This window comes from Ceratotherium simum, chromosome 10, assembly GCF_057802395.1.
Source record: "Ceratotherium simum simum isolate JZ-2026a chromosome 10, ASM5780239v1, whole genome shotgun sequence".
In the NCBI taxonomy this organism is placed as follows: domain Eukaryota; kingdom Metazoa; phylum Chordata; class Mammalia; order Perissodactyla; family Rhinocerotidae; genus Ceratotherium; species Ceratotherium simum.
In genome coordinates, this window is record NC_141909.1 from 77051755 (window position 1) to 77068404 (window position 16650).

Sequence of the window (16650 nt, forward strand, 5' to 3'; positions counted from 1 at the left end):
CCAACTCCCATTACTCCCCACGTGCAATTCTGCCCTGTGATTGAGTTTTTTATCTACCAGGCCCTTGAGCAAGCAACCTGATTTCACTCGAGTTCCCTCATATACGTAAGAGAGACAATGCTCCTTTCAATGGAGCATTAATATCCTTAAATAATAATCATTTTAAGGATTAAATGAAAGCATCCTATAAGCAATGAATGCTACAGAGTAATTAGTCACTATTATTATCAAGACTAGATGTAGTTAAAATACCTCTACTGAACATGTTGCTTCCTGCTCCTGGAATGGCTTTTTCTTTCTAACTATACTAGTGTTTCCCTGAGTCACTCACAGAATCTAATCTGAACTCTTGGTTACACAAAGATTATGTAGAAATTTAAGTGGAAATCACAGTGGTATCTTTTGTTATCTAATAATGAAATTAAATTTAATTAAAAACCCCACCCACCCAAATCCCAACTTCTCTCCTCCAAAAAAGGTTAAATTAACATACAATACTGTTATAAATAAGCAAAACCTTTTAGGGTTAAAAGTGTAATTTTATTTAGATGTTACTTGTACATAATCTATACTAAGATATACAAACAGATAAAAATTGCTTAACAGGAGTTTTTTTTTTTTTAATACCACTTTAAATTCAATTTACAACAGCATTGGTAATACTCCAAGATGACAGATACTCTGATTTATAAAACAAAAATTACTTGCTACTCTGGCTGATACATTCCCACTAGTCTTGAATGGATTAAAATGTATCATGTATCATGTATTTCAGTTGCAAATTATTACAAAATGTTTACAACCTAGCCACTTGGTGCTCAGAAAAGATATTGAGATTCTAAAAATTTACTGAAATGAAAGTGTTAACTCTCTAACAGTATACTTACTAAACAGAAACATAAGTGCACCAAAACTTATGGTTTGGGGCTAACAACAGGAAATCATGTGCCTTTTGCTCAACCACATCTGTGGTTGTGCCCCAACTAAAGCAACACACAGCATGTTGTGCAGCTAGTGTGTGGTGCTGAGCGATCTTCTCACCCGCTCTGCCTACATCTACAATATGAGAAAAAAGCTGATAAGAAATTAAACTCAAATACACAGGGGGAAAACACTGGGGACAATTTAAAATAAGCTTACAATATATAACTACTTTAAAATGTAAAATTCATAGATATGAAATACATTTTAAAAGTTTTTCTCCATTTGTTTTGGTAAATACTTTTTGAAAATGAAAACTGAAAATTCAAAATCTTCACTTTTTCCTTTTCATGTAATACCATATTAGAAAAAGTTTGGATTTAAATTTTAGAATAAACCAAACTTGCTGAGAAAAATACTGCAAAAATAATCTAAACTGGATTTTAGTCCTTTTCCATTCTTTTAACGGCTATATAACATATCAGGGCAAAAGCTTTTTCACTAGTCAGAAAATCAAGCTGAAAATAACTTGTTGATTAAGCTTTAGGAAGACAACTAATAATTAATGGGCTTATGAATATTTATGAATAAAGTGCCACTCATTTTACTGTAATAGATATACATAGAAGAAATTCGGACATGGATAGTAGCTTTATGTGTTCTCTCCATCCTGAGAAGAGACGGGACATAAAAACAAAGAAGCATTACCGAAAACAAGTTCTAGAATTATACAGGGAACTCCTAATTCAAAATAACAATAAAGACAAAATATTGTAATAAAGTAAGACTAAAATGGTAAAAGTCCCAAGAATAACGCCAACAGAGTAGGCCTCTACATGGAGGGGAAAAAGAGGAGAGAAATTAAAGAGAGAAATTTAAAAGTTCATTAATAACTATTACTTATATTCAATAAAATTATGGTGACAGCCAAATGGTGACTAGCTCCAAGAAGAGAAACTCCAGAGGCTGCGCCCAAACTGCTCGTCCAGCAGAGGAGACTGTTAACCTGGTATAAGCATGGTCTTGGAAAGGGGACACAGATATCAGGCTTCTCAGAGTTTCAAAATCTATGTGACTAAAACCCAGCGTACAGGCTTGACACGATGACCACCCACAAACCCACCACGTGTCCACTCGGGGATGCACAGACGAGATCTGGGGGGCGGGCTGATTCCCTCAGGGGAACTCACTGACAAAAACCCACGAGTCACCGTCCTGTTCACATCCCTCCATCAACCCAAAGAACCGTCGCTAGCTAAAGATTCCTTTGTCACAACTAATAACTGCAATCCGTTTGCAATGCTGTAGGTAGGTAGGAATTCCTTAGTTAGTAAAGTGTCTTAGTGTATTTGTGAAATCACAGCTATAATCAAAGCCTAGGGCATTTATTTACTCTAAACAAGCAGTTATCCTTCATCTGGAATTACAAAATATAAGCTCTCGTTCACGGGTTTCCTGACGGTTTGCATTCACCAGGAAAAGAAAGCCTCTGAGACTCTCATATTCCTGGGAGGAGAAATGACAAGAAGGGCAAAGGTAGAAGAGAAGTGAGACGCTACGGCTACAAGTCTAATCTAATCTGAGGTACTTCTTAAAATTCAATGTGCCAATAACACAAGAAGAGAACGTGTGCTTCTTGGTGACAGCTAAGGCCCTACTGGTGTGACTGACCCCTAATCTGGCCACAGCACCAGGAAATGCGAACAGCTGTCAATTCTACTTTCACCTAAGTCTAAGCTTTTAAAATTCTAAGTGGAGCGAGGTACCCGGTGAAGAGGTACCCTGTGAAGCACTCTGTGTAGCACGCTGAGGCACTAAGGACTCCAGCTGGCCTCGCTCGGGACAGGGCTCCCGCAGTATAAAACGGGCAGGTCTCCTGCGCACCCAGGGCTGACACTCAGCAGCTCTGCCCAATGCGGCTCTGCAGCCCTGACCACTTGCGTCTGTGGTGGCTGGTGCCCACGCTGAAGGGCTGTCAAATGTTTGAGTGTCATCCCCAGTGGCCTCTGAAGGAAAAAGAACCCTGTTCTTCATTTTTATTACAATTGAGCTGCTGAAACCTCTTACAAACATCATCAACAAGCATGGACTACGTGAACGCCCACAGGGCATCCTGCCTGAAAAGGGCCCTTCCAATTTCACATTTTACAAGAGCGTGCGAAGAAAATGAAATTATTCAACAGAACTTTCAAATTCACACAGAGGCTACCAAGCCAAGAAACTGAAAGCAGAAACATTTGATTCTCCCTACTCGTTAAACCTTTCCCTCTAGAACCAACCTCTTCTGAAACACATTTAAAAAAAAGTTGAAATAATATCACTTACTGATTGGAAGACATCACTTGAACACAGTCATTAACCTTGCGGAGACCTAACACCAGGCAGCTTCACAAACACACAGCAAGTCTGCAGAATTATAATGATCAGTAACAGTAAACCCAAACTGCACTAAATACTGTCATGGCCAAGAAAAAGGAAGCAGAGCGCTGTTTTCAGGACAATGCAGTAGTTACAGCATATTTCCTCATGTGCAGTATGAGTTGCTATGTTTAGTGGCACTTAAGTATTACACAGTAAATACTGAAAAAACCCAGAATTTTTGGATGTGCAAAAGCAATATCACATTATTAATACAAAAGTTGCTAAGCTACAGGATTATAATATCACTAAGTGGGTGTTGAGACCACTTAAAATTTTCAATACACTTCCAACACGTGGTCTCCTTGTTGGCCACCAGCCTTGTCACCGAGCCGTTCACCTGCGCACTGCCTCAGTCGGACCAGTCGTTCTCATCAAACTCCGAGTCGTCGTCAGAATCACTGTACTCCACGGCAATGCGCCTGGACAGGATCGTGGCCACGTCATTGCCAACTGGCTCACGCTTGGCCTCCTGCTCACGTTGCTCCTGCACCTTCTTCAGCTGAATTCCTAAAGACACAACACACTGTTGAGAACTAAACCCCTTTGCTTGCTCCAAATAAAAGAAAAACAAACTTGTAAGTCTATTTGACCTTTTTCCCCCTACCAACACTAAGGATAAAAAGTTTTGGAAATTTGAGGGGAAAAAAGCTTGGGAAATAGAAGTTTCATGACCAAAAAAAAAAAAAGACTGTACACTCAAAGTCATAACTTTTTTATAGCAAAGTAATGTGTTGAAATGTAAAAAAGTATAATTTCAACACACATGAACACCATTAAAGAAAATTCTAGAGCTGCACTATCCAATATGGTAGCCACTAGCCACATGTGGCTTTTTGTTGTTGTTTTTTGGTGAGGAAGATTAGCCCTGCGCTAACATCTGATACCAATCTTCCTCTTTTTGCTGAGGAAGATTGGCCCTGGGCTAACATCCATGCCCATCTGCCTCTACTTTATATGTGGGACGCCACCACAGCATGGCTTGACAAGCGGTGCATCGGTGCACGCCCGGGATCCTGCGAACCCGGGGCCGCCACAGCTGAGCGCATGCACTTAACCACTGCGCCACCAGGCTAGCCTCCACGTATGGCTATTTAAAGGTAAGTTTATTGTGGCTAGTGGCTACCATACTAGACTGTGCAAACACAGAACATTTCTACCATTACAGAACATTTTCCTGGACAGCGCTGTAATCCAAAGGCTTGGAAAGCAGTGTTCTACACCTATAGCTCTTGACTAACCTGGGGAGGTAACTGAGAAACCTCTGTTTCAACAATTATTGTTTAAATGAATATAAAATATAATTGTCTACTCTCTTGCTTAATAAGTAACAAAGGGATATCTATGATTTAATGTATTAATTAACTTTTTCTTTTGAAATAATTTCAGATTTATAGAATAGCTGTAAGACTAGCAGAAAAACATTCCCATATACCCTACACCCAGATTCCCCAACTGGCAACACATGACCACATTTGTTTTGGCAATCTTTCTCTATCATTCTCATTTATACACACACACATACTTTTTTCTTGGCCATTTGAGAATAAGTGGCATATAACGTCCCTTTGCCCCTAAAATACTTCATGTGTAATTCCTAAAAAAAACAATGATCAAGATCAGACTATTAGCATAGATACAATCTATTAGCATAGATTCAATAATACCATCTATTCTACAAATTTTATTTAAATTTTGCCAATAGACCTAATATAGCAAATGAAAAAAGTCTTCCACCAGGTTCGGGATCCAATGCAGGATCGCCCATTACATTAGCTGTCACTTTTCATTAACGTCCTTTAATCTGGGCATTTCTTCAGTCCTTGTGTTTTACGATCTTCACATTTTTGAAGAACACAGGCAGCTCTTCTGTAGAATGCCCCTGGATTTGGGTTTGTCAGCGGTTTTTTCATGATTAGATCCAGGTTATGTATCGTTCTTATTGGACAGGGCTTACAGGCGTGAAAAAGCAAAAATACTGTGCTACTATGACCCTAAATTCCTTATTGATCGGGTAATATAACTCTGGGACTTTTTATCTAATCAAAATCAAAGTGTGTCAATGACGTTCAAGATACATGGAGAGCCCTGGGATCTGTGGGAGGGCGTGTGCGCCACACTCAGGCACCCACACTCAGGGTGCTCGAGCGAAGGCAGAGGCAGTCCCGTCCTGGCTGCCCTGTGAAGGACGTCACTGCTGCTCAGCCAGGCTCCCTCCTCAGTCATCTCCAGGCAGAAACAACTGTGACCACGAGACGTGCAGCCCCCCACCACATGAGGAGCTCCTGGAATATTTCCACATCCTGATGGTGCCCCTCAGCCACCATGAACTATGCTGTGGGGCAAAGAATAGATGGTGTGGAAGACACGTTTCATGTGGGGCTGAGGGGAGGCCCAGGTGGGTGAGGGCTGGGCTCCCCCACCCTGATTTGACCAGAGATGCTCTACTTCTGTGTGTTTCATGTTCTGGGGTTCAGTGCAGGACTTTCATCTGACAAAAGAGATGTGTTGTTAAATAAATGTTGAAAAACTACTGGCTTAGCACATCAGCTAAAAATATGCAAAGTCTAGGACATATCCTAGATTTTTTTGAAAAACTAGATCATTGATATGAGCTCATTTTCTTTCATTTATACTTTTACCCTTAGAGTAGAATGCAGAGAAAAGATCCAATTAATTAATGATCATTTTTATTATCCATTTCTAGTCAAGTAAAGCTTTCTTGAATTCTCAATTCTTTATCATTATATATTCACCTTGCACTGGCAAAAACATGTCTATTATTTAAAAAAAAAAATCAAACAAGGCTCCTTTAACTTTATTCTAAAACATAATTTAGCATAGAGAGTAGTTATTTGAAGAAGACTAGGATGCAGCTGGTTGGAGACACAAAAACATCTCTCTAAGAGGAAGACAGTGTATTTGGGGTGCTCCACTTACCCATTCGGATAGCAGCAAGAAGATCACTTCGAGCATCACTTATTGGTGGTTGTGCAGTTTCTTGTCGCTTTGCCTCAGCTACTGGGGGGCCATGCATGGGGGAGGAAGAGAGAGAAGAGCCTGCGCCAGGCGGGCCTGGTGGGGGAGGTGGGGGGCCCGGAGGAGGCGGGGCTGTGACTAGGAGCCCAGAGGAGGGAGGGTGAGGAGGAGCCGTGTAGGAGGAGCCCACAGACGCCGGGAAGGAGGGCTGCATGGGAATCTGGAGAGGACTGACGAAAGCAGTTTGTGCTGAAGGAATCATAGGAGGAGGTGGTGGAGGAGGCGGCCCTGAGGGGTTGTAATATTCAATTATCTGTGCTGGGAGCATCCTAAAAAGGAGATGAAACACGTAGAGTCATTAAAGTAGCAACAGAGGTCACATCCTCTGAGGTGCTCATATGCCTAATAGCAAGGCCTCCCCCAAACACAATACATATTGTCATTTGAATTTAAACCATTGCAGGATGCAAAGCTCCACACTACGTCAGTTATCTTCACAGGTCTAGTTTACTCTCTATGATGGAATTCAAGATCATCTACCGGAATGTGCCAAAAAGATAACCACTCAAAAAGTCATTTTCTGCGGAATGCTGGAATAAAATAGTTGAGGGCAGAGTTTAAGAAAAGCAACACAAACGCACCCTTTATACCAGGCATCTCAGAAGTGGGTGACTCACAAACTTGTCTTACAAGAGCTCTGTGGTCAATCAGATTTGGAGATTTCTGTATTTTATATTCCATCCCATGGAAATTCCCCTACCCCACAATGCCAATTACAATACAAAATGTTTTAAAAAGTCCTACAGCCAAGAAATCTGCTGTATTCTATTTAGCCAAAGGTTCTCCAAACCAACTGGACCACAGATCCTGACTGCCTTTGCCTGACACTTAGTCACAGCCTCAGAACCCTCTTGGGAATTCTGACTTAATAGCCAGGACTCTGTGGTCAGGGAGAACACCACTGAAAGCTGAGGGACGTACATTTAGAAAGTGAAACATGACACTCTGGATTAAAGAATACACATGTTAATGGAAACACATATTCAACCTTCCTGGGCACTGACTTTGAGGGGACTGACTCTTTAAAGATTAGGGTTAAAGCCAACAATGAGAGAGCTAAGGACAGCCTATCAAAATACAGGTGGGTGCTTAAATTAATAAACATTCAAACATGAAGGTCTTTTTTAGTTGTTTGAATTCTACCCAAACAACAGAAAACAAGATGGCCTGGTGGCAGAATGACCTCTGGGCACCAAGAGACCAGGAAAGGAGATTATCTGGCCAAGCATAATAAGTGATGCACGGGATGCTGTGTTTTAGTTTTCTCATTTGATACGAATTCTCTGTGGTTCACCCAGGATATGTAGAGAAACCTGAGGATGTGGGACAGGTTCACAAAACTGGCATTTCATCCTTTATTAATGCCCTGACTTAGGATCCATTCAAATATACACAAATATGTGTAAAAAGGGAAGGTGTACATGAATACAGACACAAACCTGAGACTTATCTGTAATAAAAAAGGCGAGTACTGACACTATATTTTTTAACATAGAGTTTGTCATAACTGATAGTATCTATATCCAGTCATTCCCGGCTGAATTCTGGCCTCTAAAGTATGATTATTCAATTAAAATTCTTACACCACACACAGCAAAACTCCAAGTAGTGATCAGAACACAAGGCGTCATGAATTACCCGTAGTCTGCTGGAGCCATGGGTGCGGAGGCCTGCGACCCCTCTGCGGCCTGTGGCGGGGGTGGCGGGGGCGGCTGCTGAGGTCTGTTCAGAGCCATGTGCCTCGCCGAGGCAGAGGGCAGTCGGTACTCATGCTCGGGGGCCTGGCTTGCTGGCCCGTGCGGAGGCGCCTCCCCGGCTGCGTAAGAAGGGGTCACGGGCTGCGGGTGCAGAGAATGGTTGGGAGTAGCCGGATAAGAGTAATCTGTAATATCCGATGCATGGGACCTGACGTTCAAGAAAAAGGGGTGGGAGAAATTTCAATTAAGTTAAAAAGATTTCCCCTAACAGGCATAAGCGCATATTTGAATAACAACACTGCCAATGCACAGAAATCACACATTTATTTCTTTTACTATCGGCTAGGTCTAGCCCCATGAGAGCTTCCAAGCAACAACATAATTACGACTTTAGCGCCAAGCCCCAGCGTTACATGGATTCAGATTCACAGCTTTGACGTGAACAAGTCAGAGAGATAGGCAGGCAGGAAACAGCAGAGCCCCATTTTAAGAATATTTCAGTATACTTTTTTCTAAGAGAGAAGGCTACAAGACAAATTCCATTTAATTTAAAAACAGCATCTAAGACAGAGGATTTCAGTGGCAATGAAACTGACAGTATCTAATTAGAAATTATAAAATGGCAAGTGAACTGGATAAATATTAACAGCAAGAAAAGAAAAAGAAATCAAGACTACAATACAGTGAATTGCATTTTTCTTCAATGGAAGAAATGTATTTAACCAAAAAAGAAAGAATGTGGTGCAATATGGAAAGGGCTTCTTGTTTTCCTTGGATGCGCAGTTGAGCATTCTGAAAGGAATGGAGACCTTGTATTAGTGAGCAGAGCTGAGCGAGATGCCGGGGGTGCCAGGATGCCAGCTGGGCCCCACAAGGTAGCGCAGGGACCAGTGGATGTTGCAGCTGCACAGCGCCATGGGCGTTAGTAACGGGTAGCCGAGCTCCTGGCCTTGGTTACGGGACACGTTGTCAGTATGGGGCTGCACGTCCTCCCATGATGGCCAAAGCAGGGCGAGGACCGGCGCTGGGAACCCAAGAAAGCAAAACAACAAACCCTCTGGCCACTCTGTCGTCTTTCGTGCTCCCTGCCTGCTCCAGTTTCTTTGCGTCACTCATAAACTCAATGCCCATTTTCCTTCTCTCCCACTCTTCTCTTCTTGTTCTTACTTTTCTCACATTTATTTGCAGGTTTCTGTTAGGATTCAGCTTGTGTTTCTCTCTCTGAAGGAAACAGGCAAACACATATTGGGGACATGGAGGGAGCAGGGAGGACACCACTGAATTTCCACCTGTGGTTTCGGACAGTAGCCTCCCCTAACCAGAGCATCACACAGCCCAGAAAAGATTCTAAATGAGGAGAGACTGCTTTCTTCTTTTCCTTCTCTAATTGCAGCATAAATTCTACATTACGGTGAGCTTACGACTATGTCTTTTGAACTACGCAAACTGCTAGCGAGTTAAAAATATGTTTAATGGGGGAAGAAGCTGACTGTATTTGGATTTAGCATATTGTAAAAATGTAAATACCTAAAACCCTGAAGTCATTGATGATGTGTGCTTGACTCTGTATGTGTGACTGTCATAGACTGTGCACAACTTTCTAAAGGAAAGTTATCTAGCAAAATATGCAGTGCTTCTGATGAGATGAGGGGCCCAAAATTGTAAATATTCTGGCATAATTTAGAGTGCTATCCTTATAAAGCAGCTTTGTGATACAGGGCCAAAAGGAGCCAATAAAAGGGGAGAACCAGATGGAGAGAGTGAAGAGCAAGCAGTGAACATGTGAAGTGAAGAAGCATAGCAGTAGAGTTCTAGAGGGCAGGACTCTGATGAAGGGTGGGCAGGAGAGGGGACTGTCTGGGGAGGAGTGAACACCCATATAAAAGGGGGACACCAGTGGGCTGGAAGAGAGAGGAGGAGTAGGGTGACTGCTGGGAGACAAAGACCCCCCGCAGGAAGGTAGAAATCAGCCACAGAAGACATTGTGCCGATGTGGAGATGCGTGGGGTGGTCCTGAGGCTTCATGAACATCAGTGATTATCTATCACAGAAAACAATTGGTAGGAGTGAAGACGATATGGAAACCAGAAGTAAGCACAGCAGATAGCACAGGAGACTCGGGGAGAAGGAAACGAACCCCCCAGGGTTTTGTGGGGAGACAGGTGGGCAGAGTCGGGGGGCTGTAACAAAGGGCTAGAACAGGATAAGAAAAAACACTGGACAGTCCGGTATTGAGGTATCTCTCTTCCTGAATAACAATGAAAGAGCAGTAGGCAAGCATTTTATCAATTCTCATCCTAAATTCACACTTAGAATCAACACTCCTGACAACCTATAGAGAGAGCAAAAATTTATTATTAGTCTATGTGGACTGGGTTAAAATCTATTACTTATATAATATGAACAGCTTATATACATGCCATGAAACTTGACATTCAAATTTCCCTCAGTCATCCTGGATACATACATTAAAAACCATGTTTTTAAATAATACTTAAAACATGAATATAGGAAATAAAAAAGCTGAAAGATAGAAAAGAGAGAGATGATTTCAATTTTGTAAAAGAACATATACATGTACAGAAAAAAGACTAAAGAAAGAAATACACTAAAATGCAAACAGTGGTTTCTTTGAATAATAGGATTATGGATAATATTTTAATTTTTTCTGTAATTTCCAAATATAAAAATTTAATCTTATTTTATAATAACAAAAAAGTGATATACTTTAGTAAAATAAAAAATAAAAATTTCTTAATTAATTTAAGGGATACAGTCCAAGTTCAGTGATGAATTATAATCTATTTACCTGGTGCTTGCATATAGTGAAAGGTCATGGGAAATAGTACGAGACAAAAGGAAATTCTGAAGAAAAAAAACTTATAATTCCATTTGCTTTTTGAAAAATAAGAGAAATGAAGATATATCTAAATAACATAAATACAAAGGCAGAATACTAAATAATCTGAACTACCATCAATTTTATACCCCACATGGAACAATCTAATCTCAGATGCTAGAATAATATCAATCATTCAACTGAGGATTTAAAAAAATCATTTTTCCACCTGTACCTACTGAAATAAAAGAGTATGTATATATAGTATTATAAAACACAGTATACGTTTTGCATAAGTAAACAATCACAAGTAAATTAGTTGGAAGAAAACGTAAAGCAAATTGACATCCCGGGGGCTAGCAAGTTCAGGTACTCCAGCCCATGCAGAGAACTATGAGCAGAATTGTATCATCATCCTATTTTCTACAGAAATAAGCTGACTAAAAGATTCAAACTTGAGGCCGGAGCACAGTTAAATCTCAAGTAACTTTCTAATACTTAACAGATAACAGCTTGTACAGAAAAATTACCTCGAACCTGCCTCATATCCAACCAATGACTTACAACCCTTCTAGGGTAGGAATATTTACGGGCAGTGTAACTCCAAATATTAAGCATCTTCTGTATAGAGTCTGTTCTAAGCACTGAGGTTATAAACATTTTTCTAAAAAAGACACAGATATAACACAAGGTCCAGGTTGTGACTGTTTTGAAACATCCTTGAATCGTGTACAAATTCTCTAGTCAAATTTTTACATGCTGATGGAAGACTTTGAGAATTCACGCAAATAGAAGACTACAACTTTACAAAAGCAGAAATAGGAAATTAAACCCTAAGTTAAAATTGACTAGTCACTTTCTCTCCTTCAATGATTCCCTTTTGTGACAAATGTGACTCAGTGACCAGTTAAAATTGACTAGTCACTTCCTCTCCTTCAATGATTCCCTTTTGTGACAAATGTGACTCAGTGACCACATCATTCACACCTGCAAGAAATATTTTTACTTAATTGCTAACAAATTTTTAAAGTAAACTCCAATGGAATTCTTCTCCTGGAATTAGAATACATAAGATTAGTGAACTGAAGAAATAAATATCTCTTTTGTTCATCACACTTTTTGAAAAGATTACCAAAAAGCACAATGAAGTTATTCCTTAATTACATCAATTACCACCTATCAATCACTTTTAGATACCAAGTGGTAAAGGAAATTCAACATTCTAAGCTAAAGAGGAAAAGAAAGAATTAAATGGTTATTAAAATTAAAATGTAAGTCGCTGGCAGTTACTAAGCCCAAATTCAGAATTGATGTTAAAACACTACATCTAGATTAACTTAACAATAAAGTTAAGTCAGAGAGATAGAAAATCATACAAAGTAACCCAATGTAAAATAAAACTGTTTTAAAGTATTATTTCAAAATTTAAAAATATATATAATTAATTTTTAAAGAAAGTTCTGAAACATATTGTGGGCCATATAAACACCAAAGCTACTGGTGCATTTCCAAGTTATAATAAAACCAAGGACTACTCAGAGGCTCTGCTACAACACACACACACCTAGTGTCTGGGGACAGGGATCCTTCGGAAGATGCTCCGTGGTACACACTCTGAGACAACCTGTTGTCGGGTCTAAGCTCTTTGTCATATGCCATCATATTCCACTCCTGGCGCCTGTTTCTGGCTTTTCTAACCTTTTTCACCTCACGGGTTGTGCCATCTATACGCTTTTGCTCCTGATGTCCAGGAAAAGAAAGCAAGCATGCCGAGACAGAAGGGGAAGGAAAAGAGCAGGTTAATACAGTTACAATGCACAGGTAACAAGCCTGATGTGCACACAAGAGACATCCCCATTCCATTCACTCTAATGTTAAGAAAATTCTAACAAAGACCCAACAAAAATAACTATACTTAACTATTTAACCTAAATAAATAGAAGTTACTGTGCTGCAACTGCAAGAATTGCTTATCACCATTTCTGGTAAAGAATTCTCACCTTCCTAGGCTTTCAGCTTGTTTGAAACGTACTGTACCTTTTAGATCAGTATTACACAGATAACATATCTGACACCACCACACAGAGAAATCATTTCCCACCACTACACAATTTTGACTGACTTGTTAACATGCAATCATCTTTCAAAAACTAATTCAGTGTTCTATTTCCAGTTTCTATGATTATTATAGAATATTTAAGCTAATCCTGTAACTAGCTTAACATAAAACAAAAACAAGACAAAACTTACCTTCCCATACAAAGAATCATTCTTGCTCCAGCCCTACTTTGCCAGCAAAAATGTATTCCATACATACTTGGGTGCTACACAGGTGCTTCTTTAAGAGTGAGGACTGTTATTACTATGTGTGTTTACAAGTTTTTCCTGCTCCCCTGATAAGATCTGCTGATCTTTATGGAGGAGAACTAGGTGACTTTAAGTCCTACGTTCCTCTTCCCGGACCTCCACACATGGTTTCACATAGAGTACACACTCAGTAAATGCTAACTCAATGCTCGAGTCCAGGCAAGCTTATGGTGTTACTATGTCCCAGGCATCGTGCCAGGCACTGATGACACAAACGGCAAACAAGAAAAGGACAGGTATTGGCCCTCATGGAGCTTGCCATCCTGTGGGGGAAGCCTACAAAATCATGTAAATAAACGTATAATTATAAAATGTGGTAAAAGGTAAATTCCTTATATACAGAATGCCATCTAGTCTGGAAGTCAGGGAGGGTGTCCTGGAGTGACTGAGGGACAAGATCTGTAGTGAGAGTAGGCATTACTTCTGCAAAGGAGTACAGATCAGATGCACGCCAAGAGGGGACAGAATGTGCAACACTCTGAAGAGTGGGGGGAGCACCACATTAGCAGAAATGAAAGGAGGTAATGGTGAATTAGGGTGAATGGGTCCCAAGATCTGAAAGGCAGGCAAGACCTTGAAAGCTATGTTAAAAATGTTGTTCTCGGGGCCAGCCCAGTGGCATAGTGGTTAAGTGCACAGGCTACGTTTCAGCAGCCCAGGGTTCGCAGATTCGGATCCCGGGCACGCACCAACACATCGCTTGTCAAGCCATGCTGTGGCAGCGTCCCATATAAAGTGGAGGAAGATGGGCATGGATGCTAGCCCAGAGCCAATCTTCCTCAGCAAAAAAGAGGAGGATTGGCATCGGATGTTAGTTCAGGGCTAGTCCTCCTCACAAAAAACAAAAAACAAAAAAAACGTTGTTCTATATCCCAAGAGCAATGGGAAACCACTGAAGTATGAAGAGGGAAAGGATGACCTACTAAGGAGGCATTTGTAAAGATGCCTGTGGAGAACAGATTAAAGGGGAAAGGTAGGGACACCAGTTAGAAACTACTCAGGTGGTCCCGTTGAACAGAGGGCAGCTGGCTCATGGCTGGTAGTGCAGACAGAGAACCTGACTGTTTTCGAGATATTCAGGAGGCATAGGTAATGTACTGGCAAAGGATATGAACATAAAATTCCCAGGACATATATAAATGGTCAATAAAGATATGAAAAGATGTGTAATGCAAGTTAGTTTTTTGGGAGGGTCATCAAAATAACAATCACAATATCCGGGACTGGAGGAAGCTTGTTGAGAGCACAAACTGGTTTAAGCTTCTAAGGGTCAGGGACAATATGATGGTATCTTTCAAATTTAAAACCCACATTTGACTTCTAGGAACTTACCCTCAAGAAACATCTGCACAGGAGTACAGGGATGCCCTGTGCCCTATGATATCTGCAATGTTCTTTACAATTTTCTTTACTGCAGTACTGTAACTGCAATAATTTAGAAACAACCCAGATATTCATTAATATAGCAATGGGTAAATAGTTTATGAAGCTTCCAGACCTTGGAATACTACACAACTATTAAAAGGAAGGAAGTACATCTGTAATGATGTCAATATATGCACACATGTATCACACATGTGTATGTCTGCGCGTGTGCATAAGTCATGTGTAGTCCAATTCTATGTATATAAAAACACTTTGTGAAATGTGTATGCATATATTAACGAATGCTTAAAAGGTCTGAAAATATGCACACCAAACTGGTAACAGCAGTTAGTTATGCTCAGGGAAGGAGAAACTTATCCCCAAATTTTCTAAACTGATTTCCTTCAGTGTTATCTGAGCATTTTACAACCGAGACGTATTATTTGTATACTTTTAAAAACCAAAAGAAAAAAGAGGAGGGAGATTCCAGTGTGATTCCAATATACATCCTGATTAAGAACCACTCTATTAAATCAGTAACTACCACCCTTACTTTTAACGGATGTATGCTGACATATTTAGGGATTAAGTGTTATGATAGCTGCAATTTTCTTTACACTGTTCAGCCTCCAAATCCACCCATCAACATGCACACGACACACACACACACACACGTGAACCAACTCTGACAGAATGTTAACAGTGCCGCGTCTATACTCCAACACACTGGTCTACATCAAAATCCCTAGAATACGCCCCACTATTCCCACTCCAGGATGATCTTAGCTGCTTAGAACGCGCCTCGATTCTGAAGCACCCCGCCTCATCTGCCCTCCACTCCTCCAGCCTCCCTTCACCTACACACTCACAACATGCACCTACACACTTACTCTGTCTAGCCAACTTTTACCATCCATCCTTGGAGCTCAGTGAACGACACCCCAGAGAGGCCTTCCTTATGCTCCATTTCATCCGCACTGTCACCCTACCTCGTCATCTCACCCACAGCGACTCATACCTTTCCTTCACAACTCGCACAGCATTGTAACTACATACTTACAATTACATATTTATTTGCATAATTATATTTTTTAGTGTTTTTAACACCAAACTAAGGAAACTTAAAATTCAGAAACAGCAGATTTCTTATCCCTAAATTTTCTAAACTAATTTTTCCTTCAGATAAACTTGTTAGTTCCAAACTAAAACTGACTTGGGTTTCTGAAATCCTGGGAAATGAAGGATATCTTACCTCATTTTCTATTCCTATATAAAGCAGATTTGTATTAAAATTTTCAAATTTCTTTCCCTCTTTATGAGTTCCAGAGGGCTGCACGATTATTCGTTTGTTTCTTCCACTATACTGTAATCTCCATGAGGGTGATAATCCTCTTTTTCACCACTGTTTATCCAGCATTTAAAGGCGTTCAAAACGAAAAGATTCATTATTTAAATGAATGAATAAGAAATTCTTATCAGAATTTTACGTGTTTGAGGAATAGCAGAATGAGACAAAACAGCCAAGGAAATGACAAATAATTTTAAAGATACAATAATCATATATAGATTATGACTCTTCCTCTGAAGAACACTGGCAAAAAAAATAAATACTTTTGCCAAAAGTACCACTGAGAAGGGAAATCTAGGATCCCGTTAAAAGGACAGGCATGTTTTAAAGGCAGGTACTCTTAAGACTGTGGGGTGTTTGCCCTGTTACTAAAAAGAGGGGTGGGGATTAAGACCGGCAAGGCTTTAAACATCTGTTTCTTTTCCACTCAAGAGATTAGGATCTTTCTCTTCTCCACTTGAATACGTCACTTGAATACTCAGCAACTCTTCCAAGACTTCCCAGTTAATCTCCCCAACCCACGAGCACAAGGAGAGAGCATGAGTAACTAAGCCATTGGAATTCTTTCCCAGAATTCAGTGGTAACATCTTACACTGTAGTCTGCAAACTGTTTCCATGTTTCCTTTCTTAAATCCTGTTTTCTAATAGAAAATTC

General features: G+C 40.3%; 1 protein-coding gene across 5 annotated transcripts in view; it reads right to left on the reverse strand.

The window, feature by feature from the left end:
• Nucleotides 1–524: 524 nt before the first annotated feature.
• Nucleotides 525–16650, reverse strand: part of WASF3 (WASP family member 3) — a 129545-nt gene continuing 113419 nt past the window's right edge. For all 5 annotated transcript variants that reach the window (XM_087436279.1, XM_087436276.1, XM_087436280.1 and 2 more), the window contains 4 exons: nt 12479–12654; nt 8017–8283; nt 6280–6647; nt 525–3849 (listed from right to left, as the gene is read on the reverse strand). In XM_087436279.1, coding sequence (XP_087292405.1) covers nt 3692–3849; nt 6280–6647; nt 8017–8283; nt 12479–12654 — 969 coding nt within the window. In that variant the 3' untranslated portion in view covers nt 525–3691. The remainder of the gene's footprint in view (nt 3850–6279; nt 6648–8016; nt 8284–12478; nt 12655–16650) is intronic.